The 25,966-nt window shown below is 37.1% G+C and overlaps 2 protein-coding genes across 8 annotated transcripts; both read left to right on the top strand.

The window, feature by feature from the left end:
- Window positions 1-303: 303 nt before the first annotated feature.
- ildr2 (immunoglobulin-like domain containing receptor 2) lies at window positions 304-20,236 on the top strand. Of its 6 annotated transcripts, XM_052565690.1 has the most exons (11): window positions 304-679; window positions 4,291-4,620; window positions 7,320-7,439; window positions 11,111-11,167; window positions 13,935-14,081; window positions 14,167-14,331; window positions 15,513-15,626; window positions 16,205-16,403; window positions 17,660-18,323; window positions 18,812-18,833; window positions 19,690-20,236. In XM_052565690.1, the coding sequence occupies exons 1-11, from the start codon at window positions 634-636 to the stop codon at window positions 19,737-19,739; spliced, it is 1,914 nt and encodes a 637-aa protein (XP_052421650.1). In that variant the 5' UTR covers window positions 304-633; the 3' UTR covers window positions 19,740-20,236. The 6 variants fall into 6 exon arrangements, with proteins under 6 accessions (XP_052421650.1, XP_052421652.1, XP_052421654.1 ...); XM_052565692.1 differs by lacking the exon at window positions 11,111-11,167; XM_052565694.1 differs by lacking the exon at window positions 15,513-15,626.
- A 925-nt stretch (window positions 20,237-21,161) lies between these two features.
- Window positions 21,162-25,966, top strand: ildr1b (immunoglobulin-like domain containing receptor 1b). Of its 2 annotated transcripts, XM_052565696.1 has the most exons (9): window positions 21,162-21,253; window positions 21,334-21,462; window positions 21,967-22,137; window positions 22,247-22,396; window positions 22,770-22,889; window positions 22,973-23,119; window positions 23,738-23,863; window positions 23,954-24,831; window positions 25,278-25,966. In XM_052565696.1, the coding sequence occupies exons 2-9, from the start codon at window positions 21,405-21,407 to the stop codon at window positions 25,314-25,316; spliced, it is 1,689 nt and encodes a 562-aa protein (XP_052421656.1). In that variant the 5' UTR covers window positions 21,162-21,253; window positions 21,334-21,404; the 3' UTR covers window positions 25,317-25,966. The 2 variants fall into 2 exon arrangements, with proteins under 2 accessions (XP_052421656.1, XP_052421657.1); XM_052565697.1 differs by having other exon boundaries at window positions 21,186-21,462.

Genomic DNA, 25,966 nt, shown 5'->3' with positions numbered 1-25,966 from the left:
ATTTTAAATCACATCATATGACCCTTTTAAGGATAAAAATAATAATAATAATTATTATACTTTTTTATTTTATTTTTGTTTTTACTTTTTTTTGTACATTACATGACTGGAACTAATTGATGTGATTCGACTTGACCTACTTAATTAAAAATAAACTATTTCATTTATTTTCCCCCTGTAAGGTGTGTCTTTGGAACAACCGCAAAAACATAATAAACACATAATAATGCTTTCAACACACAATTGAAGTCACCCTAAATTATCTTTTTTTTCTTTAGACTATGTTTACGGCAAGATAATGATGCATTTGACTGACAGACGCATCCACTTAAAAAAAATGGGAGACTATTTCAGTGGCTGTTATATAAAGTAGTTTCTAACATTTCTTTGACATCTGTTTCATTCGGTACAAAAAATATATTCGGTATTTGTTTTCAACTCAGCAACAACTGGTCAGCATCTTTTGATATGTTAGTTTTAAATGTTACATTTTCACAGTCGCTTCCCCTTTTAATAAAGTGGTACAGTCCGCTCATTCTCACCAGCGCTGCAGACAGAAATGAAATTAAGCGAATAACAGTCCGGGAGAAGATGGACTACATACCTGTAAACTAAACCGCGCTAAACTGGATCATGGTTTTGTTACACAGATTCTGGATTGTATTCATGCTATTTTCATGTGAGTTGATCTGTTTTCTATTTGACCGCGATATAGAAATACAGAAAACTGGGGCACACAACCAAAGCAACAGGTTGAGAGCTTAGAAAACCTTGAGCCCGGCTTTATTTTTAGATTGATCACGGGTCCTTGTGACGGTTTTTACTATAATCCATTTCTATTTACAACTGACAATGCATTTACAATTTACAAATATAATATTTTTTACCTTTTTAAAAATCAAATAAAACCATCTTTTTACACTTTTTATTGTTAAATGAGTCCGTTACCTTCTAACTTTTGACGAGCTTCAAGTTAACTTAAACTAAAATAAACTACTTACTACTAAAGTAGTACTAAAATTTACTAAACTAAACTTACTACTAAAATAATTAAATATATTACTCTGATTTAAATCAATATGTTTCTCTGTTCAACATAATATATTAATCTTTATTATTGATTATTATAAAATGTTTGCATTTGTGTAATGTATAATAGGGATTTCACAACTAGAGTTTAAACTAGCCTTATTTAATTATACCTCATAGACAAGCATTAGATTTATTATCCCAAAGTTGTTATTGTGGGAAAGAATTGTGGGAAGTGCTGCTGGAATGTGTGTCAGGGAGTGCAGCTGCATTGTATCAGTTCCTGAAGGGTAGATGAAACATAGACAAAACAATATATGATGATTTTTTTATGAGTATGTCAGTAGCCAACTTTGAGAACTAAAACTACGCTACTACTAAGAAGGAATTTGCACACATTTTTTAGGGAAAAGTTATTTTGAGCTGGTAAAGAGCTGAATAGTATTTTCACGTGATAGTATGTAATATGCCTCCCTGTAAATGTTTGGTTAGCATCAGCATTTCATTAACACATATAATCAAGTAAAACTGTCTGCTGGTAACGGCTTGGTTTAAATCTCTTTAACCTAATTGGGTGTTCATGGATGACTGAGTCAATGAGTGTGTCTTATTGGTGGGACCTCAACATCCCCCTCCTTCTGGGATGGGGGTGGGTGGGGGTTCACCATAATGGCAAACAATGAGTCAAACAGGCAACAGAGAGGACAAAAGGAGGACCCCATCTACCCTGAACGCAGCATTAATGAATGTATCCCAGAATTCTCGCCTACATTCCCTTCAGCAACACTATCATTCTCAAGTACAGTTGGAAAATGCTCAGGAAGTTGCTCCATTTCCTCTAAGGCAACAATGAATGAGTGAAGATCTCATCCAGATATCTGTGGTGACTGGTTGTTGTATATTTTTATGCAATGTGCTCCACCCTTTGACAAGAGTTACAGTATCTCTGTGTTTGTGGGAGAGACCTCCTCCCTACTTGTACTCAACGTGATCTTTTGTAAGAGTTTTCTCAGAATATTTCAGTTTCACCACCCCAATTCAACAGTCAGAGCCGGTGACCTCAGAGACCAAAAAATGACAGCCCCCACCTCTCTGCACCCCCTGCATAGCATGGAATTTAACTTTCTTTACTCACACTTCTTTCTTTCTTTCTTTCTTTCTTTCTTTCTTTCTTTCTCACTCTCTTTGTTTTTCACACCAGCAGATCACCCTCGCAGGCTCTTCTCTGATTTTGTCCAGTGTTCTGTTTCATAATCTCCCACACACAGCTGGACAAACACACTCTTTCATGCTTAGAAACACACACACACACACACAGACACACACATATTCAGATGCTGACTGACTGGATCCAGATGTTTTTAGGCATTTGTTTTCAGGTCATCTCACCTTGTAATCTCTATCTGATAAAGTGAATTCCCTTTGGAATGGTGTCACTAAGCATTCTCGAAAAGAGCAAATCTTTTTTCTTTTTTTTTTTGATCCACTGGTTGGGTAGGCCTAGACTGAGAAATGGCTTTTGGTAATGATCACATGCCTGTCTCTGACACTATGAAACATACCATTAATCTCAAACACCGTAATACTGTGAACAGGTCAGTAGTCATTACAGTTGCTGCTGAAAGCTCACTGTATCTTGGAATTTGCATTACTCTGTTTGCTCATGGGTGTGTTTACGTAATATGGTGATTTTAGTCTGTCTCAATTCTTACTGTATCCAGTAGTTTAAATAAAAACGGTCCGAATTTTGACATAAATTGCTAAAATGCCATTTAATTATAAACTTTTTGTGTAAAACTAATTCTAAAGACCAATTCTAATCTACAGCATGAGAATAAGCCAAGTACATTATTTTAATGAATGAATGAAGTTTTACACAAATTGTAGTGCTGACTTTATTTTTATCAAGCTCAACCTTCAGTTCTGTTACCCAAGTCATCACAAAACAAATACAAGTTTATCAGTAACTAAAAAACTAACATTTGCATCGTTCTGGCAAAGTTCTCGTCTATACTTTTTTAAATTTACTTGCTAGAAACAACATCACACAAAACAGGGTTCTACACTGTATTTAAATATTATTCTGCAAACTTTACAGATTTTAAAAACACTAGTGATCATACACTTGCCGACCATATAAAACACTGTTCCAAACACAAGGAGATGCATGACAAATGAAAACAATATGTGATATCCTCCCACTAGATAGCTGATGAATTCAAGTCTGTGCATATCATACTCTTTTCTGTGAAATCTGCAGACTAGCTCTGACTTTCATCAGCTAGTGTCGACTTGTGTTGTGTTTTCCAGCCGTAAGTGTGATTGTGTTAAAGGAACACTCCACCGTTTTTTGAAATAGGGCTTATTCACATTATTTCCTACATTTAGATAGGTGGGCAAATGCATTTTTGTGTCAGTGCATGCATTGTTTTAGTTTGACTGGGTCGGCGTTAGCTTAGCTTAGCACAATGAATGGAATCCTTTGTTGCCAGCTAGCATGGCCTGAGTAAAAGTGATCAAAAAATTAAAAAAACCCCACCTAATTACTTCTTGTGGCCTGCGTATTCACAACGAGTACAAATAGCGATCCAGATTAACACTAGGCGATTTCCTAGGCAGATATTGACTTGGGACTATATTATGGGGAAGCACAGGCGAAGCACTGCGGCTTAGGCGAAGCACTGCTACTTCGGCGCAGAGATATCACGCAACAAATGAAAACATCAACTCTATGTGAATACAGGTATAATATGGGTCGATCTATACATGCGTCATGATTAAAATAATCACTTACTCTGTGGACAGCTGTCCATTTGGTCCATTCGGCGTGGGGCGTTTTTTCCAGTTCACTTTGTCACACCGGGAAAAAAAATCCCCATAATATAGTCCCAAGTCAATATCTGCCTAGGAAATCGCCTAGTGTTAATCTGGATCGCTATTTGTACCCGCTGTGAATACGCAGGCCACAAGAAGTAATTAGGTGGGGTTTTTTTTATTTTTTTGATCACTTTTACTCAGGCCATGTTAGCTGGCAACAAAGGATTCCATTCATTGTGCTAAGCTAAGCTAACGCCGACCCAGTCAGACTAAAACAATGCATGCACTGACACAAAAATGCATTTGCCCACCTATCTAAATGTAGGAAATAATGTGAATAAGCCCTATTTCAAAAAACGGTGGAGTGTTCCTTTAATGTCATTCAGTAACGTTTACTGTTTTTTTTCCCTTCTCATTAAATCTCTTTCTCTCTTTTTGGCACAGTGCAAAATTGTAATGGTGTACAGGTGAATGTGAAAGATGAGAAGAAGTTTGCTATGCTGTTCTCCTCCATCGTTCTTCCCTGTCATTACACCACCCACTCCTCTCAAACCGCCGTGGTGCAGTGGTGGTACAAGTCCTACTGTACAGACCGTACTCGGGATTCCTTCACATTTCCTGAGTCCCTGGGAGTCCATGTATCTGATCTGGGAGCCTCGTCTCATCTGGACTGCTCTGACAACAGCCGCACCGTCCGCATAGTGGCTTCAGCACAGGGATCTTCCATGACCTTAGCAGAGCACTACAAAGGAAGAGACATCTCCATCATTAACAGTAATGAGTTTCTGTTGTCTTCTAAGTGTGTGTGTGTGAGTTTTAAAATATTTAGATTGATTGGAGGTGAAGTTAAATCAAATATAAGGCAGAAAATTGAATTTAATCATAACCTTATAAACCTTTCAGTGTTTACGGATAAATTAGTTGCACGAAATGACAACATTGGTCAGCTGGAATGTGAAATTCCAACTTAATGGCTCACTAAGGGACTTCCATGATCATTTATTAACTAGTCAATTCAACAGGTTAGTCTCAAACACAAAACTGTAAAAAAGGTCTGTAAAACGGATTATCAATCAATCAATCACCTTTATTTATATAGTGCTTTAAACAAAATACATTGCGCCAAAGCACTGAACAACATTCATTTGGAAAACAGTGTCTCAATAATGCAAAATGATAGTTAAAGGCAGTTCATCATTGAATTCAGTTATGTCATCTCTGTTCAGTTGGAATAGTGTCTGTTTTAATTTGCAATCAAGTCAATGATATCGCTGTAGATGAAGTGACCCCAACTAAGCAAGCCAGAGGCGACAGCGGCAAGGAACCGAAACTCCATCGGTGACAGAATGGAGAAAAAAACCTTGGGAGAAACCAGGCTCAGTTGGGGGGTCAGTTCTCCTCTGACCAGACGAAACCAGTAGTTCAATTCCAGGCTGCAGCAAAGTCAGATTGTGCAGAAGAATCATCTGTTTCCTGTGGTCTTGTCCTGGTGCTCCTCTGAGACAAGGTCTTTACAGGGGATCTGTATCTGGGGCTCTAGTTGTCCTGGTCTCCGCTGTCTTTCAGGGCAGTAGAGGTCCTTTCTAGGTGCTGATCCACCATCTGGTCTGGATATGTACTGGATCCGGGTGACTGCAGTGACCCTCTGATCTGGACACAGACTGGATCTGGTGGTCATGGTGACCTCGGAACAAGAGAGAAACAGACAAATATTAGCGTAGATGCCATTCTTCTAATGATGTAGAAAGTACGGTGTTATGTGAAGTGTTCCGGTTCCAGTTTACCTAATTAATGCAGCCTAAAAATCCTTTAACGGATTTGGATATTAAAAGCATATTAGTATGTTATGTGTATGCCAGGTTAAAGAGATGGGTCTTTAATCTAGATTTAAACTGCAAGAGTGTGTCTGCCTCCCGAACAATGTTAGGTAGGTTATTCCAGAGTTTAGGCGCCAAATAGGAAAAGGATCTGCCGCCCGCAGTTGATTTTGATATTCTAGGTATTATCAAATTGCCTGAGTTTTGAGAACGTAGCGGACGTAGAGGAGTATAATGTAAAATGAGCTTATTCAAATACTGAGGTGCTAAACCATTCAGGGCTTTATAAGTAATAAGCAATATTTTAAAATCTATACGATGTTTGATAGGGAGCCAGTGCAGTGTGGACAGGACCGGGCTAATATGGTCATACTTCCTGGTTCTAGTAAGAACTCTTGCTGCTGCATTTTGGACTAGCTGTAGTTTGTTTACCAAGCGTGCAGAACAACCACCCAATAAAGCATTACAATAGTCTAACCTTGAAGTCATAAATGCATATAATTATAAATTATAAATTATATAATTTATATTATAAATTATAATATATTATAGATTATAAATTTTCCAGCCTAATAATCAATTTGATAAAATCAAGATTAGATAAATTCATGATGCAACACTAAAAAAATAAAGAATAAAAGTTACCAAAGTGGAATTTATTTTATAAAGGCAGCTCAAGCAATATACTATTTGGAAACGTTTGGGGTGTCAAATTTACAATACCATTCAGGACTTTGGTTTGGTTAATTGTGTGCACCAAGGCTGCATTTATTTGATCACAAAATGTAATGTATTTCAACTATACAAGGTTACTCTGCTAGCACACCTGTGTGAGCCTGAGGGGAACTGGTTCACACTGCCACAAAGTTAAAAGTAATTGCAAAATGACATCAGTTCTAAAAAAAAAAAAAGGTCTGGCATAATTTGTTTGCAGATGCTACTTATTTAATATTTCTATTTAATGCAGTGACATTCATAAAATGATATTTAACTCTGGCTTAATGGTCCAAACACTTTTTGTGGCCACTGTGTAATAAAATCATCTTATTTTATTACATTTTGAGTCTGCAGTCTTGTGTGTAATCCATCTCCCCCCTAGGAAACCCAGCCGACTGTGTTGTGTTTTCCTGTTCCTTAAATAGGGCTGTTTTTTTCTAGGTTGCACAATGGTGAGGGCTCAGGGGGCTGGACATCATAAAGGTCTCACAAAACACCCCCATGGCTTTCCTTATCAAACGCAAACACCCTCTCCTCTGAGTTAGTCATCAAAGCTCTTCCTCCTCCAGTCACCTCTCCTCTTTATGGCTCTTTAAAATGTTGTGACAGATTGTTATAGCGCCTCAGTTTATGCAGCATGTAAAATGATCATCTCGGTCTCTTTACTATTATAGCATGAAATAAACCTGAATGAACTTTAAGAGGTATCTTGTTTCAACCGTGGAAAGACGTCAATACACACAATTTTTCAAGTTTAAGTCCACAGACATTTAAAAGGTATCTGTCTGGTTTGTTTGTGGAACCATGGAAGATTTGGCATTATGATTGGCCGATTGATTGGATGACCTGTCAATCAATCACACTGTGAATGGTCAGTTAAACAGCTTGGGTTATTAGCATAGACTGTGGTTATAAGCAAACTTTTTATGGCTTTTTCAGAAGCAGATCTGCGCATTGGACAGCTGCAGTGGGGTGACAGCGGTGTGTATTTCTGTAAGGTGATAATTTCTGATGACCTGGAAGGGAAAAATGAAGGCCAGGTTGAGCTACTGGTGCAGGGTGAGTCTCATGAGTTCAAATGCTTCTCAAAAACGGAAGAAACACTACAAAAACAGCCTGCAGTTGTCTATATAACATGGTTTTAGAAAATAAATTGACCTTGTTCTTAAAAAATACTTACTTTTATGTGTGCATGCTTGGTTATTGTGTCTAAATGATTGTTTATGCCATTCCTGAGTGCACTTACAAGCGCTGCCATGACGACAACCAAACGGGGCATGCCTCTCGACAGGGCTCAGATCCTTAATAAGGGACGCTATTGTTCATTTGTGTCCCGGCGGATCAGGAAAACCTCACATATTTTACACATCCTGGGCAGGAACACTGCCGAGAGAAACAATTTGTTTGGTGCTGTGAGACTGACCCTAACAGCAGAAGTTATTTCTGTGTCAGCTGGACAAAGCAAAGTCAGATGCCTCATGCTAGACAAAGAGTAAATAACTGACTGTTTTCGACATGAGCAATATAAGCCACTTCTTAAGCTGTTTCCGTGGGAACGAAGGGGGTTTCAGGGGCCAGGGGATGCCAGGGCCGAGCAGTATGTGTGGTGAAGAGAAATAACCACGAGAGAGTTAGAGCTTACACAGGAGGATCAGTGAGAGTGTTATGTAGATATTAAGAAGTGGAGGAAGTCACTGCTGCCCTCTGAGTAATCAAGATTTAATTGGTTTATGAAGTGGAGAGTATAATCTGGAGTATTGGTGGATAAAAGTTAGACTTTGTACCAGACACTCCCTATTCAATCAAACATGCTGGGTAGTCATGTTTTACTTACAGTTTGGCTCTTGATTGTTAGTGGTGGATTCCAAGGAAAGGAACATTATTATTACTTAGGATTAGGAGATTGCACAGTAAAAATGAACAATGCTTTATTCAGAATTCAGTAAAATTAATTAAAAAATTTTTAGTGCAAAATCAAAACATCAAATGAAACTCAACTCTTTAGCAAATTGTTGTTAGCACATTTCAGCAAATGCTTTGCTCTTAAAGGTGTGTCATCTTTTTTTTTTTTTCGTCTATACACCGAAGGTTATTGGGGTTCATTTAGTTGTTTTCAGTTCTTCAAAATATCCTATTTTGTGTTCCGCAGAAGAAAAAAAAAAAATCATAAAGGTCATTAAAGGGATAGTTCACCCAAAAATGAAAATTCTGCAATTGATGAATACAAACCTGTAAGAACCTTCATTCATCTTCGAACATAAATTAAGATCCGATTTCTCACTCTGCATAGACAGCAATGCAACTACCATATTCAAGGCCAAGAAAGGTAGTGAGGACATTGTTAAGATAGTTAATGTGACATCAGTGGATCAATCTTAAGTTTATGAAGCTATAAGAACAAAGAATGACTTAAGACTGACATAGAAGATAATCCATTTTTTTAAAGAATTAATTTAGGCATTTTAGCCTTTATTTTGATAGAACATTGTTTAGACAGAAAGCAAAGACAAAGAGAAGAAACTGTTGAATAAAGTCATTATTTGTATTTTCTTTTGACACATAAATTATTCCTTTAACTTCATAATATTACGGTTGAACCAATGATGTCTCATGGACTATTTTGACAATGTCTTTACTACTTTTCTGGGCCTTGAACGTGATAGTAGCATTGCTGTCTATACAGGGTCAGAAAGCTCTCGGATTTCATCAAAAATATCTTAATTTGTGTTCTGAAGATGAACAAAGGTCTTACGGGGTTGGAATTAATGGCAGGGTGAGTAATTAAGGACAGAATTTTCATTTTTGGGTGAACTAGCCCTTTAAAAAGTCTGATAATGATTATATTACACAGCTTGCCCTATATCTCTGCCTGTCTCTCTTTTCAAGTCTCTACATCTCTTCGTGAAGTCCCCTTTGCTCTCAGGTTACGGTTGGTTTAATGACTCTAGCAGAAGAGTAGAGGACTTGGATATTACTCCTCTTCCTGTCTGCCAGCTCAGCACTTCCTGTCACTCAGGGATAAATCTGCTCTGACAGTGGGACAGTTATTTTTATGGCACCCTCTCATCCAGTTTCAGACCTGTAAATTTGAATGTTTACAAAATCACAACGAAATGGGAGTAGTGCCAAAACTTTTATTCAGTTCATTTCGAAATGTCAAAATTAAAAGATTACAAGCATAAATTCATTGTTTAGTTTAGAAAACATATAGGATGACTTTATGCAGATAAGTTTATATCTCCTGCACAGTTGTTGCATTAGGATTTGTAAACAGTCAAAATTTTGGATCTTAGGCTAAACATTGAGGCTAGTTTAGGTGGTGAGAATGCTCTTGATTTTTTGGCGAAATGCCAGTCATTGACAAAGTTCACTCAGTGTAAAACAGACAGTACATCTAAGGCCACTCCTTCATCTCTCTCTCAGGGAAGATGTTTGTTGAAAGGTAATTGGACAGTGCTCTGGGACACCTTTTAATTCCAAACAATGCCAGCACTGTCTCCATGGTGATGACGTACCCTTGCCCCCTTTGTGGATGGTTAATGAGGCTGTGTGATTAATTAGTCTCCCATATTCCTCCTCTGTCTCTCCCGCTGAAGCCCCCTCTACCTCATCTCTTTCTCTTTCTCTCCGTCAGTGCATATTAGTGAACCTGATCTGTGCTCGGGCCAGATATAAATACTGAACGAATGCACACATCTACATTAGCATAAGCCCATGGGAACCAGCAACATGTCAACGTATTATTACTGTTAGTTGCTGAGCTGTATACAGAAATGATGTTTAGACAAGAGCTCTTTTGATCTTAACCAATTTTTATAAATCAGTTTTCATTGCTTCCAAATCGCTGCTGTTTGCATCTTTTTATCCAGTATAATTCTATTATTTAAAAATAAATAAATGGTACATACATCAAACTATGTGTGTGTGTATATAGGATATATATATAACTTGATGTTAAGACTTGGAAGCTTTTTAAATTTATTTTTAAACTTTTTTTTTAGTTATTTATTATTATTTTTTAATTACCTTTGACTTTAAATGTTCAGGTGTTACTTTGATAATTTGCATATACCAGTTGCATGGTCACACATCAGCCTTACAAGTAATATTATGTTCCAAAAAAAAAAAAAAGCACTGGCTTACAATTAGTTTCTCATCCAGGGACAAGTTTGACCTTTCACCCTTGTCTTGTTATCTGTCAGTGACTTCAAACAAACACATTCTCACACCTAAGCACTTACACTACCAATCAAATGTTTGGACACACCTATGCATTCTTTATTTTTAATATTTTTACACTGTAGAATAACAGTGAAGCCATCACAGCCATGAAGTAACAAAACTGAAAGAATGGGAATAATATAGTGAACAAAAGTCCTATCCACTCATGCGTAATTTTAAAGTATTTAAACATCACCAGAAACATAAATTCAGTGAAGTGTGTCGAGAGCTTTTGACTGGTACTGAATATACAGATGCAGAATTTGTTTATACTTTTGCTTTATTGATTTATTTGATTTAGTCCCTGAACCGACAATCATGCTTAAGACCACAAATAAAGTTTTCAATTCAGCTTTCAACTTACACTTAATAGATCCACAGCCACTAACAGAATAACTTTTTTTCATATTAACACACAAGCATTTAAGCATTTACCCACAACCCTAAACACTGAACTTTCATCTGCTGCCCACTGCTGCTGTTTATGTCTGATCTTCTCCCTTCTCCAGGTAGGACAGGTGTGCTGGATGACATCCTGCCTGAGTTTGATTTGGAGATTATGCCAGGTATGCCTGCCATACCTTTCTCTCTCCTGTCCCTTTCAGTGGGTGCTCTCACACAGGTCCTTTCCAGTTCACTTGTTTCATTTTCTGCTGCACTCAGCAAAATCCAAAACGCTCCAATCTGATCTGTTCCCTCTAAAATAATAATAATAATAAAAAAGATAATTTAAAATTACAGGACATATCAGTGATTGATTCTGCATAACATTACTGCAGATTGTACTATATACTGCATAACTTTAAATAACTAATCACACGATTGTTACGGTTTATAGTTACTTTTACATCCCACCCTCTGCTGAAGCTTTATCTCTTTCAGAATGCTAGCAGTATTGCTTGCATTTTTATTTTTTATTTTAAGCCACTTGTGTTAAACACAGCTTCACTGATTATAATGGGAGCAATAGTTTTGCTGCATCGCACCACACAGCTAGCTTGCAATGCAGACATGCTGTCACACATGCATTCACTGTGTAGGTTCTTATGCCATAAAATTATACTATATTTGATGGCAAAAAAATTAGGTAAATAAAAAAGTAACACTTTTTACATTTATTGTTTTACATTTTAAAAGTGTATTATGTTAGGTTGGGTAAAAATACAGATTTTTGGATCTCAGAGTCACTTATTCCAACCCTAGGACTGGCGATGTGCCAGTGTTTCCTGCATTGTGCAGTAAAATAAGTCATATTTCACCTGTGTTTACAGTCCAAATCAAGTGTGCTAAGAAGACAGTACCTCAAAATAAAATCAAAAATAAAAGTCTTTGCAGGCTGTAAGCAATAATGTGCTGTGAGACCAGTGTAGTCTGTTTCACTAACAACTGACTAAAGTGGTTTGTTTTACTGAATCAAAAACATGCAGTAGAATTCACAAACAAACGATGCTCATGAGCTGGTCTTTTGTAAATGAAAGCGTATATGCAAATAAAGAAGTATATATTAGCTAAAATCTTAGTGAAGTGTGTGCGTGTGTGTGTGTGTGTGTATACAGGTGCATCTAAGAAATATTATTTTGTAACTTAATTCAAAAAGGGAAACTTTCATATATTCTAGCTTCATTATATGTAAAGGAAAACATATCAAATATTTTTTTTCTATTTTGATGATTATCATGAAAGTCAAAAATCTAGTATCTCTAAATATGAGAATATTTACATTTGAGTTTAATTAAATTACCATACCTACAGTATGGGGGATTTGGGTATGACTGCTGACTTGGCATTGGTTCAGAAGACAATTATTGACACCCTTCACAAAGAGGGTAAGTCACAGAAGGTCATTACTGAAAGGGGTAGCTGTTCATAGAGTACTGTATCAAAGCATATTAAATGCAAAGTTGACTGGAAGGAAGAAATTGAGTAGGAAAAGGTACACAAGCAACAGTGATGACCGCAAGCTTGAGAATACTGTCAAGAAAAGTCCATTCAAACACTTGGGAGAGCGTCACAAGAGTGGACTGAAGTTGGAGTCAGTGCATCAAGAGTCACCACCAGGGGCGCTGGACTGGGGTAAAACCAGTACTGATTACCAGGGCCCCAAAGGAAGAGAGGGCCCTTGAAAAGTCTGGAATATATATTTTCAAGGGGAGGGGGGCCCATTAGGACTGCCTATGCAGGGCCCGGGATCTTGTGCAGCGCCCCTGGTCACCACGCTCAGATGTCATCAGGAAAAGTGCTACCAAGCCAGCTGTCTACCAGGAGATTTTGGAGCACTTTATGCTTTCATCTGCTGACAAGCTTTATGCAGATGCTGATTTCTTTTTCCAGCAGGACTTAGCACCTGCCCAAAGTGCTAAAACCACTTCCCAGTGGTTTGCTGACCATGATATTACTGTGCTCGACTGGTCAGCCAACATGCCTGACCTGAACCTGAACCCTATATGGAATCTATGAGATATTTTCAAGAGAAAGATGAGAAACAGTCAATCCAACAATACAGACGAGCTGAAGACTCTGTAGTGCCTCAGCAGTGCCACAGGCTGATCGCTTTAACCCACTGATGCTGGAGTTTGTGCTTAAGGAGCCCAGACCAAGTATTGAGTGCATAAATGAACATACTTTAAAGAACTTGAACTTTTATGTTTTGCAAATCCTTTCTTTTGATTTTAGGAAATATTCCAATATTTTGACATATTGGATTTTTGACTTTAATGAGCTGTAAGCTTTAATCATCAAAATTAAAACAATTTTTTTTTTCGAAATGTTTTACTTTACATGTAATGAATATAGAATATTTGAATGGTTCACTTTTTGAAATACGTTACAAAAAAAATGACTTTTTCACGATATTCAAATTTTTGAGATGCACCTGTAAATTAACTGCAAAGTTTAAGCTCTGTTGATATTTAACATTATGTCGATGTGCAGATGTAAGCAACCTGAAATCAAACTGGGAAAAACTTTTAAACCCAGGCCTGCTATTGTGGTCTGTTAACGTACATTTCTTTAAAAAAAATTATTTGTTTATGTCCGGTTCACTACCCAAATCGGGCTCAGAGGCATATCATTTTGAGCATTCTTGAGTTGAATAAGAGGTCTGCAATGTATACTGCTGGAATTTTAACACCACACCCAGAGGAAATTCATCATTAGGCCCATAGAGTGTCCAGATAAGAAGTTGTGCATCATTCAAGCTCTCCCTTGTGGTTGGTCATGATCAGAGACTTCATATCCTGTGAGCAAAAATTATTTCAGGGCAGCACTTCCTTCAGGATCTGCTTTTGCCACGGAATCCAAGTTTCCTGATGAGACTTTTTTTGTCTCCTTTAGAGTGGGCATTTGTGGGAGTTGTTGTCCTTGGTAGTGTGCTCTTTCTGTTGTTGGTTGGGATCTGCTGGTGCCAGTGTTGTCCTCACTCCTGTTGTTGTTATGTAAGCTGCTGCTGCTGTCCTGATACATGTTGCTGTCCAAAACACTGTGAGTACACAAACACACATAAATACTACACACACTTTGGCCGTATTCACAACCTGAAAAAAACATTACCATTTGCCTTTTAAAGTATATGAAGCAGGGAAGATGGCAAAGAGCGGCCAACCTCCTCAGATTACCATGTATCAACCTTACTACGTTCCTGGTGTTCCTGTGGTCCCTCCAGCCGCACCATCCAGCATTGAACCCAAGTTGACTGTACTGGCTCCTTCAGTAGATAACAATATAGCTGGAGGTAAGTGACAATAAAACAGCATATACATTTAAATTAATATTTTAATGTCTTTGCTTGTTCTTTGAACACATCTGTCCGAAGTCTGTCTAGTGAATCTGCACATGCACTGCATAACTGCATATGACGGAAGCAAGTCTGCATCATCTAACTCAAAGCAAACTCAACTAATATCATCTTCAGCTACACTGTAACTTTAATCTTGGGCTATTCAGAGTATTTAAAATGTTTTAAAGATTGTGAAAGGGGCATTGTGAAGGTAGCAGTTGTGTTGTCTGTGATGATGGTGTATGGTTTCACAATGTATGTGTGTATCAACAAAAAGTAAAAATGTCCTCAGCTGAAAACACTGAAGGGGTAACTGGTTCCTCCCACAAGTGAATGGCATTTTTATTCTTGATTGACCAATTAATATTTATTAATATGTTAATTTATTTCAGGATTAACCTATCATTTAAAAAAAAATGACAAAACAAATTAGTTTGAGAGTGCAATCCCATAAAAGGGCAGATGGAATTGGATAGTTCTGCAGGTGATTTACTGATAATGTGCGAAGTAAAAAAACACAGCCAGACTGTGTCCACAATGCTATCTACCAAGAGCATCATCTTGTTTAAATTAAGACATGCTATTTTTGGGGCATTTAATAATGGCTCAAATACCATTCAATTGACTAGCGCAAACCTCTGTGTGCCTGAAATTTTGTATCTGAAAGGGAAACTTGTACAAATCGATATGCAATAAGGTCAGCGGCTAAATTTTTTTATGCTAAAAGATGGTTTGCATTGGTGCAAACTTTTAGTAAATCTGGCTCTTAAATGTCTGTTCATTTGCTTTATTTGCTTATTTTTTAAGTAAATTTCATAAATTTCATTTCATCAATATAGTGTATTTCTTAATTTATTTTTTAGTAGCACTCCTTATCTTCCATAGTTACATTACTCTGACAGAGTTGGATTGCAGTTGGTATGTGAATAAGGGCTATGGCAAGCTAAATTAAGTGAGTTTGTCCCAAAATGCAAAAAATGCCTAAATCTAGTACATGTGCATGCTTCTTTAAGGGCTTAACTAAGTACTGTGTGAGCTTTACATGCAAGTGGCTTAACCCTAAATGATTAGCTGTTTGTGTGGTACAGTAACATGGACACACTAGAAACACACAGGTCATGTGTGTATGTCCACAGTGCGCAGTGGCTATCGACTCCAGGCCAGTCAGTGTCAGGATGCTATGAAGGTTGTGTACTACGTAGAGAGGGACCTGGCACAGTTCCACTCTACCAAGGGGGGCGGTCATCCATGTAAGCCTGTATGCAGTGAGCATCTTTCTGTACACAGATTTTGTTTGTATAAGAAAAGAAAGGCTGAATTTGAGATGAGTTGAGTTAAGCTACCAGTGGTCAGCTAACACATTGATGGCATGTCTAATGCATCATCATCATCATCATCATTATCATCATCATCATCGTTTGTTTCCAATCTGAACACTCCACAGTGGGCATGTCTTTTACATTTATCTTAAAGGCATAGTTGATTCTCAAATAAAAGTCGGTCATCATTGCGGACTTCATGTCATTCCAAACCTGTTTTCTTTTTTTCCTTGGAACACAAAAGATGATGTCTTGAAGGATGTTTCAGTTGTTTTTGTCCATACAACTAATGTAACATTGATGACAGTTGTTTCATGTTTAGATAAACTATCCCTTTAAAACCCATCTGTGATTGTCCAAGTCAGATGATTCATAATATTCTAACCAAGTTCAAAATTTCTCACAAAGATAGCTTTTCTGCTGCATATTACAGATAATGACAACAGATTTGTTACTGCAATGACAAAACATCCAGAAAATCCGTAATGATGATTTCATTGTGTCAGCAGCTGGCAGCCTATCAGAGCTGAGCTCTCTGCATGACGGTGATGTAGACTTCAGGCAGACCTATCGGCAGGTCCAGAGGAAGGCACTCGCACCCATCAATGACCACATGGATGAGCCACATATTCGAACAGCATCGATCGGCCATGGGCTTCGCCCCTCACATTATCAAAGCAATCGCTCTCTGGATGAGCATGACAACAGGTACAATTCAAATGTGTGTGTGTGCATGACCTAATAATTTAGGACAGGGGTTTTCAAATCTGGAAACATGAGAGAAATGTTTCTTGAGCACCATATCAGCATATTAGAATGATTTCTGAAGGATCATGTGACACTGAAGACTGGAGTAATGATGCTGAAAATTTAGCTTTGACATCACAAGAATAAATAACATTTTTAAATATATTAAAATTACGGTGGCTGAGAGAGCTCAATGCGATGCAAAAAATAAATTATAAAAAATAAAAAAACCCTTACAACTAGAAAAAACACCTGCAAATTAAATCATCTTCATCAGTTCGACAGCACATGTGCTGCAAATACTCACAACACAACCAAAAACAGAAACGCGACACAGACTACATCAGAAATGTTTAAGGGAACCGCAACAAGTGAAGAACCTGGGACATGCTTATAAAAGTCTGCTCTGAAATTTACAATTTTTGTTTATTTAACATCTTGATTATATGATTCCTTAGATTTTTTTTATATTATTAGCCTAAATAAGCTGACGAAATGCACAATTACTGTAACTGAAACGTAATGTAAACTGGCTACTTTTACAACTTTCCTTACCAAAATTAATCATGGTTTTAATATTAAAATAAATAAATAGTCTAGATTTATTTATTACAGTATATAAAAATAATACAATTAAAAGTAGTTACTATAGTTAAACCATGGTAAATTAGCCACACTAACCATAGTTTCACCATGGTATTTGTACAACTTGTGGTTATACAAATAATCAATACATGGTTACTAATATTACTATAATAAAACCAAAGCATTGTAGGGTACCCCACTGTGGTCTGTGCTATTTTTTTTTGTGTCTGGTTGTGTTGCATTTGCAGCATGTTTTTGTGTTTGGTTGTGTTCTGTGTATTTTCATCGTGTTTTTGTGTTTGGTTGTGTTTATGTGTATTTTCATTGTGTTTTGTGTTTGGTTGTGTTTTGTGTATTTGCAGCACATTTCTGTATTTGGTTGTGTTGCAAGTATTTACAGCACATGTGTTGTCAAACTGCAGATGTTTTCTTAATTTGCTGGTGATTTATCTGTTTGCAAGTGATGTCTTAAATCGCAGCGCTGAGCTCTCTTGGCCTAAAATAAAAAATAAAAAAACAGTTATTTAAAATTTTATATATATATATTTATATATATGTGTGTGTGTGTGTGTGTGTGCGTGTGTATAAAAGTATATAGGTGTGCACTAATAATATCATGACTGTTTGTGCAGATGGAACTGTCGTTCTGAGCACCTGCCCCGCAAAGCCTTTGATGCTAGGGGGCGCACAGGGTCACTAGATGAGCTGGAAGAGTTTGCGATGTCATACGGCCCACACGGTCGTCGGAGAGGTGACTTTCGTGGACCTCAGCATGACTTTGAAATGGGTCCAAGGTCGCGGGACCATCCCACGTCTTACCGAGATGGGCCACGGTATTCTCGAGGTGATGATGACGATGACGACTGGCGCCGTCGAGGCTCACCACCTTCCCCGCCAAAAAGGCACCACACTGCCAACAGCAAACGCTATCTCGCTCGTCAGAGGTCTTATGACGATACCTACCTGAACACTCTGCTGGAGCGCAAGGCTAGGGGCCACGGAGAGCGAGGGGGGAGGGCTGAAGATGACAGTGACACACCCTCAAAAGGCAGTTCTAAGAAGAGCAGTGACTGTTACAACAGCAGGTCACCAAGCCATCGCCCCGAGGAGGATGATCCTTTACCTCCATACTCTGAGAGGGAGGCAGAGAGGTTTAGGACTGAAGCGCATATAGAGAGGGAACGGTACAGGACTGCTGATCCTGCCATGCGGCCTTTTTCATACACACGTCCGGCCCATGGACTGTCCCATACATTACAGGAGAACAGGGAGGACAGGGACAAATCCAGGAAACTGGTGAGTTACTTATAATCATCTGCCCTGGTTTCTGTACATTGAAGGGTGGAACAAACTTCCTTCAAGCCTAAAAAGATAATTGAGAGATAATTGAGATTCCATTAATATGAAATGTAAAGTCTCACAAGAGCACAAATAAGTGTTTTATCATTCAAATCAAGCTGTATGTTGTCAAAAAGAAAAAAAAACATCTCATCTCGCCATATATTTACATAGCCATCAAGTAATTTTAGATATAATGTTCTTCTCAGACCTGTGGTCTTTTGGGTTATGCAAGGCCAAATCCAGCTTGCAACATCTCTCTCAATCCCATTTCCTGTGATAAATGTGGTATATGGGGAAACAATAATAAAAAAATAAAACTTCTTGTTACAGCTTCAAAATACAGGGTGCTACTAGACTGAGTGTTAAAATGATTATGTTTATTTTGAGGTTACCTGTTTTTATACGTTTTATATGTTAGATTGATTTTTTTTTTCCCTTTTCAGACTTACCTTTCAAAAGTTTGGGGTCAGTACTATTTTTATTTCTAAATTAATATATTTATAATGCAAGTATGCATTAAATTGATGTAACGTGATGGTAAAAACACTTATAATGTTGAGACATTTTTTGATTTCAGATAAATGCTGTTCTTTTGAATTATCAAATTATCACAGAAAAAAAATCCTGAAAATTTTTCAGAAATATTAGGCAGCACAGCTTTGTTAACACTGAAGACTGGATTAATGGTTACTGGAAATTCATCTTTGCCATCACTGGAATTAGTTGCATTTTAAAATATGTAGTCATTTTTAAAACAATTTCACAATATTACTGTTTACGGTATTTTGACTCCAGTGATGGCAGTGTATACAATAATGAAATATAGAAATAAACTCAACATTTTCAGAATTGTGACATTTTCTCTCAAAATTATGATTTTTACATCTCACAGTGTGTCTGTTGTTCTTATTTTATCTCAAAATTACATTTTTTACACATATTTTAAGTTCTATTGTCAGCCTATATTTTATTTTATACTTCTTATATATCATTTGTTTTCCAAAGAGGGACTCTTTGATATGAAATTATTTTAACCATACAGTATGTAATTTTTTTTTGTATGCCGAAATGTAAACTGTATTCTTTAAAAGAATGTATGTAAATGAAAGGACGCTTTGAATGATCAAACCGGTTGATTTCTCAGGCAGGTTTTATGTGTTTTTGTTCTGTTTACCTGATTGTATCATAAAAGGCATCACTAACTATAATAGGCTCACAGTATAGCATTACACTGGCACACTAACAACGCATCTGCAAACGCATCATGCTAATGGGTGTCTAATGGGTGTCTAATGTGTGGCTCTTGGTGTTTTTTTAACAGACCACTCATCTAAGCAGAGACTCACTAATTGTGTGACGTCATCAGACTGAACTGACATCATACTAATAACATCACCATCCAGCTGAAGAGAAATGCCCCAGACACTAAGCATCAAACTGACAGAAAAACACATTTTATGCAGGATCACACAGGCATGTAGAGCTTGGGAACTTTTGCTGGTCAAGGGCAAGAAAGTAGTGTGTGTGTTAGTTTTTATTTTCTGTATTGATAATAAAAAATACAAATTTCCTTAATTAATCCTCAGTCTACCGCTGCACTAAAAATATCTTAGAAATGACTTTAAATTATTCAAATGGTATTCAAGTGCTTTAAACATTCCTTGGTATTTTGTATATCTTCAGTACTGTAATGGGACGTTGTCTCTGATATTTCAGTATCACCATTGCCTTTGTTTGCACTGTACTGTACATTTGTGTCAGTGTTAATCAGTTTGCTCTCGAGGGAAGCATGAATGATGCTTCTGTGCTTTTGAGAATGTGCCATTTATTTGTATTGTACGGTTTTAAAATAATGACTTTGATATGAACACTTGCTGTCTGTTTTTTTTTCTGATAAACTTTGTGTATTCATGATAAACTATATTCCTGTTCTTTATCATCAATATCAGGGCATGAACACTTGTGTATTCATGATCAACTATATTCCTGTTCTTTATCATCAATATCAGGGCATGAACACTTGGTTCTTTCGTCTTGCTGGAAATGCAGGAAACTGAACAGGACACAGAAAAGGAAAGGATGTTTCTTTCCAGGATGAGATTACAATTGCAGGAACCAATCTGATATGAGCCCTCGCAGGTGTTTAGTGCTTTATGTTTAGATCTCTGCATCTGTCGCTTTCTTTCACACTGTACTATAGTTGATAGATAATAGTTCAAGTTATTATTAACGATTAATAAAACATCCTTTCCCGCCAATAGGATGATTACACTCTTTATAGTAAACAAAAACATAGCCCGCCATATGAATATTATGGTGGTGGCAGTTTACATTAGTTTTGAAAGAACACCGCGGCGCTTATTCATAATTAGAGCTGGAATTAATTTACTTTTTTTTTACTTGTAAATTTTTGGAAAGATAGCATGATTTTAATGTTACATCCTCAAACAGCGTTCCTTTCTGAGAGCTAAATTAAAAACACAAAGGACACAGACGAATTTACCTTAAGCTTGTTTGCTGGTCTCCACATCTGGTTAGATTCTGTTGTTGGTCAGTTTTACATGGGTTTTAATTATTGTCATAGAACGTTGGAAGACTTGGAATGCCCCCTAGTGTTTAAATGTTAATAACTACAAACATATTTCTTCATTCCATCGAATAAAGTAAATAACGCAAATATCCTTATACTTTGGGCGATGAAACATATTTACAAAAATAAAAATGTGAAAAATAATTTCAATTTTGAACAATAATGAATTAATAACTTTAAATAAAGTAACATGACATGTTGTGCACCTGTTGGTGGGTGTGGTCTGTGACGTCATCGTGGAATGGGGAGACTTCCAAGAGCAAAGGAGTGTTTACACTGACTCGAGAGAATTTAGGTAAAATATATGGATATATTTTTTACGATGACATGATGGCCAGCATACATCGTCTGTTTTTGTTTGTGTCGCAAATATAGGATTTATCTGTGTCTCGGAAAATACAAAAAAGAAAAAGAAAAAAAAAAAAACTTCCGTGTAACCGAGAAACATGAAAGAAACTCTGAAGCTCGAGGTGTTTGCGCTCGTGCTCTGCGTATTTCCATCAGGTAAGTCGGCATTCCAAATAACTCTGAGGGTTTAAAACAGGAATATTAGGAGTTTCATTTAGTGACATACAATAAGAATAAAGAATTTGAAACATTTCTGGTAATTCTGTAAGTTCAGTAGCGAGGGTAATCATCAACAGGTGCAAACATGACAGGCAGATAATCCTGATCACGTGATTTACAAGCTTCATAACAGCCAGAATGTTAAGATTATGTTTTAATGAAACTTGATTTTGTTTGTGTGTAAGGATTTGTAAAATAAAGATTTTCAGGCCTGGTACAGGAATAGATGTAGGCTAGTTTTAAAATGTAAATAGTGAATATAGTTATTTTTGTTATGCTCCGCTTTAAAACATTTATTTTGCTGAACATGGTTTTTGACTAACTAACTAACTAAATAAATTAAATGAAGTACTGTAAAAGTAATGCTAAGCTTGTCGGACAGAAAGTGTGGAGCAATGATGCAAACAGTATGTTAACTGATCCCTCTCCCTCTATTCTCAGAGCTGTTGTCTATCCAGGTTACGGTTCCTCAAACAGAGAGACGCACGATGTTGTTTGCTTCTGTCACTCTAGGATGTGACTATTCCACTTCTGCAAACCCACAAAATGTTCTGGTCACATGGCGATACAAGTCCTTCTGTTTGGATCCAGTGCTGGAATATTACTCAGCTGGTGAGTGGTGTAGATCAACTGAATATAGAAGGCTTTTTTTTTGTCTGAATGGATTACATGTGGTGATCGATGTGACCATGTACATTTCTTTCTTTCTTTCTTTCTTCAGCATATCAAGCAGCTCTAGGTCTGAAGCAAGACCCAGCCAATGACTGTCCAGACAGTAAGCGCACTGTCCGCATAGTGATTCAGAAAAGAGGCCTCGATGAAGCTATTTTGGGATCAGAATATCAAAATCGCAAAATATACATACAAAACAGTGAGTCTGGACATGCAGGAGCAACGACATAAATCAATGACAGATTTTTACTAGTATAGCAGAACACTTCTATAAAATGCTTATAAAAATACCAGTTGTCAATCTCCCAATTAAAACACCCAATAAAAAATGAAGTACTCAGTGTAGGATCTTTTTATAATTATCCTAACAGGCTTCCTAAAATGTATGATCAAAAAGTAGGAAATAATTTATTACATGCTCAAAAGTTGGGTTTGAAAATCTAATTAATTAGATTTTATCTCACATCATATAAATATATAGCTAATTCTTTACAATGTATTATTTATATTTTCTTGTTTTAGGTTTCACTAACAAGAGCCAGTAATTTAGTTTTTCTGTATTTGTTTCTCAGATGCTGACCTGGTTATCAATGAGGTGATGTGGTGGGACAATGGTATGTATTTCTGCTCCATCGATGCAGCAGGTGATGTTGTGGGAGACTCCGATAAAGAAATCAGACTCATTGTGTATCGTAAGTATCAGCACACTGAAGACTTGTTTAAACACAAAAACATTATAGATGTTGATGCTGGTCATACCCCCTCTTCCTCTCAGACTGGCTGACTGTGCTGCTCATCGTCCTCGGTGGATTGCTCCTCCTCATACTGATTTGTATCTGCTGCTGCCAGTGCTGTCCTCAGAACTGCTGCTGCTATGTCCGTTGTCCCTGCTGTCCGCGCACTTGCTGCTGCCCAGAAGAAGGTATCCACGTGCATTGACTCTTTATTACTTTAGTATCCTTGTGTGTGCATTTATCACACCGGATAAAATGTTACAATATTTAATTTTTTTACATTATTCAAAGTGTTCTACTTCTGCTGGATATCAGTTCTTTGAAATAAATGTCTACTGATTACAAAATCACATTCTGCATAACAATTGATTAGTTTGTCAATAATAATGCAATATATCATGAAACTTTTTTTCTTTTTGACAATGAAAACTAAATAAGTAGATTGACAATACTACAAAATATGCATTATAAATAAATAAAAATTTATTTTACTAGTAATAAATATAATAATACTAGTATTGTTTTAAATGATAATATGAATAAAAGCAACAATAATATTGATAACATATTATAATTTAGTGTTCATTATAATAATATGTGGAAAAATAATCTGTGCACTAGGAAAATACCACATAATGTATTTTATAAATAATATTAAGTATTATTTAAAATAATAAAAATATTTCTAATAATTTGTTGTCTTCTAATACCAGGTAACTTTCTTCACAGTCCATCCTATAAAATTAAATGTTATTGAAAAAGAAAACATAGTGAATTATTTCTTCCATGTTCATTTGTCTATTTAGCGGTGATGCAGCACAAGATGATGCGTGATGCTCAAAAAGCAATGGTACCGTGGCTCCATGGCCAGCCCATCTATGGCCCAGTTGCCTCAAAGGCATCTTCTCAAGCGAACCCTTTACTGTATTCAGGTCAGTATAACTACATTTAGTAATCTGCTTATTTATGTAGTGCTGCTTCTGATCAGTAATGACTTGACACTCATAATTTGTCCTCCACAGGGTCTTTTTCAGAAACTCCATCCAAGCACAACCTTCCCATGGCCCCGATGGTCATTCATCCTTCTCAACCTGTCCTCCCATTCGTACCTCCCCATGGATACCATTCAAACGGCAGCATAAATGGAAGTGGACGTGTTAATAACCAGGTGTTAGATTTTCTGGAGAACCAAGTAAGAGGGATGGATATGGCTGCCCCAATGCTTCAGCCTCAACATTACTACACAGAAGTCCCGTTACAAAGCTTTCCTCATCAATATGTGGCCTCACAACCCCAATATGCAACTCCACCAGCTCAACCCATACCCCAAGCTATGCCTTTATCAGCCAGGCCGCCCAGTATGTTCTCAGCCCTGGATGAGATGGGTGTCCAAGGTGTGGAGCGCAGGGTCATCCAGCTGCCTCCCATCATGGGCCGAGCGAAACAGAGCTTTCGGCGGACCAATGATGGTGGAAGACAACGGCTATCAAATCATTCCAGTGGTAGCTCAAACCGCAACGGTCATCATCGTGATGATTCCTGGAGGGAGCCGTCATCTTCACGGAGAGGGACACAGATACAGCGCAGCTACAGCGACGAATCAGACTTGGACGACAGGCATGGAGCGAGAGGTTCATCAGGACGTAGGGGAGTTTCGGGTTCGGATAGGTCTCATCCACGTGTTCGCAGTAAAGCGGAGCTTCTGGAGGAGCTGGAGCACGCGACAAACCGCAGAGACAGGAGCTATTCGCCTTCTCCACATAGAGGCTCCTGGAGTTCAGACGAGGAGGACAGTTTTAGAAAACGGAAGCAATCTCAAGGGAGATTGTCTGAGAAACCACCAGCTTATTCTACCATTGATAATTTACCTGGCCACAGCAGGAGGAGTGACCACCTCTCAGTAAGAATGTAGATTTATGATTTGTTCATCACTAAGAAGCTGTGATTGTATACTGTGGTCTCAAAAAGGACACATTTAAAGGGAACCATTCACCCAAAAACAACCTGTATGATTTAATTTCTTCTGATAACACAAAAGAAGATATTTTGAAAAATGTCTCGGCTTGTTTGCGTTTTATTGTATGAACAAAAACATATTCTTTAAAATAATATCTTTTGTGTTCTGTAGAAGAAAGTCATACAGCGTGGGAATGAAATGCGGGTGAATAAATGACAATTTTTATTTTTGTGTTTGAAAGTATGCTTTTGGTTTGCTGAAATGGAGGTTTGAACAAAAAAATAGCATAGTATTTTTAAGTCACTTTTGATAAGTGTCTTCCAAATGAATAAGAATAAATGTAAATAATTGTTACGGTTTGTCTAATCATAATTTTTTTTTCTTTACAGGATAAAAGCTCTCACAGTGGTATGACCGCTGTGATCTGAGTCCCTTGCTTGTCCTTCATTTCTAACTTGATCTTTCATTACTCACCAGTCACCACCTACAAGTGAATGTCTTCTGGACTACTGTCATTGGGACCAATTGTGTACTTCAGCACAATAATTAAGCAGTAACCGCAAATGGCCTGCAAAAGACCCCTGTAATATAGTAAATACACTACATCTTTTTCTACTTTTTATTTTGTGTTTTATTTCTACTTTTAGATGTCATTTTATCAATTGAAAAAATGTGTACCTTTTCACTGTACTTTTTTTTTATTATTAACCACAGCAAGGTTTTTGGTATTTAAAATGTACAGTTTGTAGATGACGTTAACATTGAAGGGACTTCAGCTGAAGGTTTTACATAAAGAACCTCTTTGGTTCATCTAGGTTCTCTGTTTACTTTTAGTTTACCTATGTTTGGATAAGTTTTAATGTTGATTTGGTGGGTTTATTTGTCTTTTCACAATCCTTGGGATGATTTAGATTTTTTTATTTGAGTATGTATTACGAGTACATATGTATTGTCATTCTAACTCATAACCAAAAGCTATATGAATGGTACCAAATCAAACAAAAACTAAATCTTCTTATTTCTCATGTACTGAGAATTTATGTAAACACTGCCTGCAATAAAGTAACCTTTTACAGTC

The sequence above is a fragment of the Carassius gibelio genome, chromosome B9, assembly GCF_023724105.1.
Source record: "Carassius gibelio isolate Cgi1373 ecotype wild population from Czech Republic chromosome B9, carGib1.2-hapl.c, whole genome shotgun sequence".
Lineage (NCBI taxonomy): Eukaryota > Metazoa > Chordata > Actinopteri > Cypriniformes > Cyprinidae > Carassius > Carassius gibelio.
This window is presented reverse-complemented; position numbering and strand designations above follow the sequence as displayed.

Excerpts from the sequence above, each read along its gene's own strand:
- ildr1b (XM_052565696.1), top strand. The coding sequence starts at position 21,405 with ATGAAAGAAACTCTGAAGCTCGAGGTGTTTGCGCTCGTGCTCTGCGTA. Across the intron at positions 21,463-21,966 it reads GCTCTGCGTATTTCCATCAG|AGCTGTTGTCTATCCAGGTT; the intron begins GTAAGTCGGCAT and ends CTCTATTCTCAG. Across the intron at positions 22,397-22,769 it reads CAAAATATACATACAAAACA|ATGCTGACCTGGTTATCAAT; the intron begins GTGAGTCTGGAC and ends TTTGTTTCTCAG.
- ildr2 (XM_052565690.1), top strand. The coding sequence starts at position 634 with ATGGTTTTGTTACACAGATTCTGGATTGTATTCATGCTATTTTCAT. Across the intron at positions 11,168-13,934 it reads TGATTTGGAGATTATGCCAG|AGTGGGCATTTGTGGGAGTT; the intron begins GTATGCCTGCCA and ends TGTCTCCTTTAG. Across the intron at positions 16,404-17,659 it reads CTGGATGAGCATGACAACAG|ATGGAACTGTCGTTCTGAGC; the intron begins GTACAATTCAAA and ends CTGTTTGTGCAG.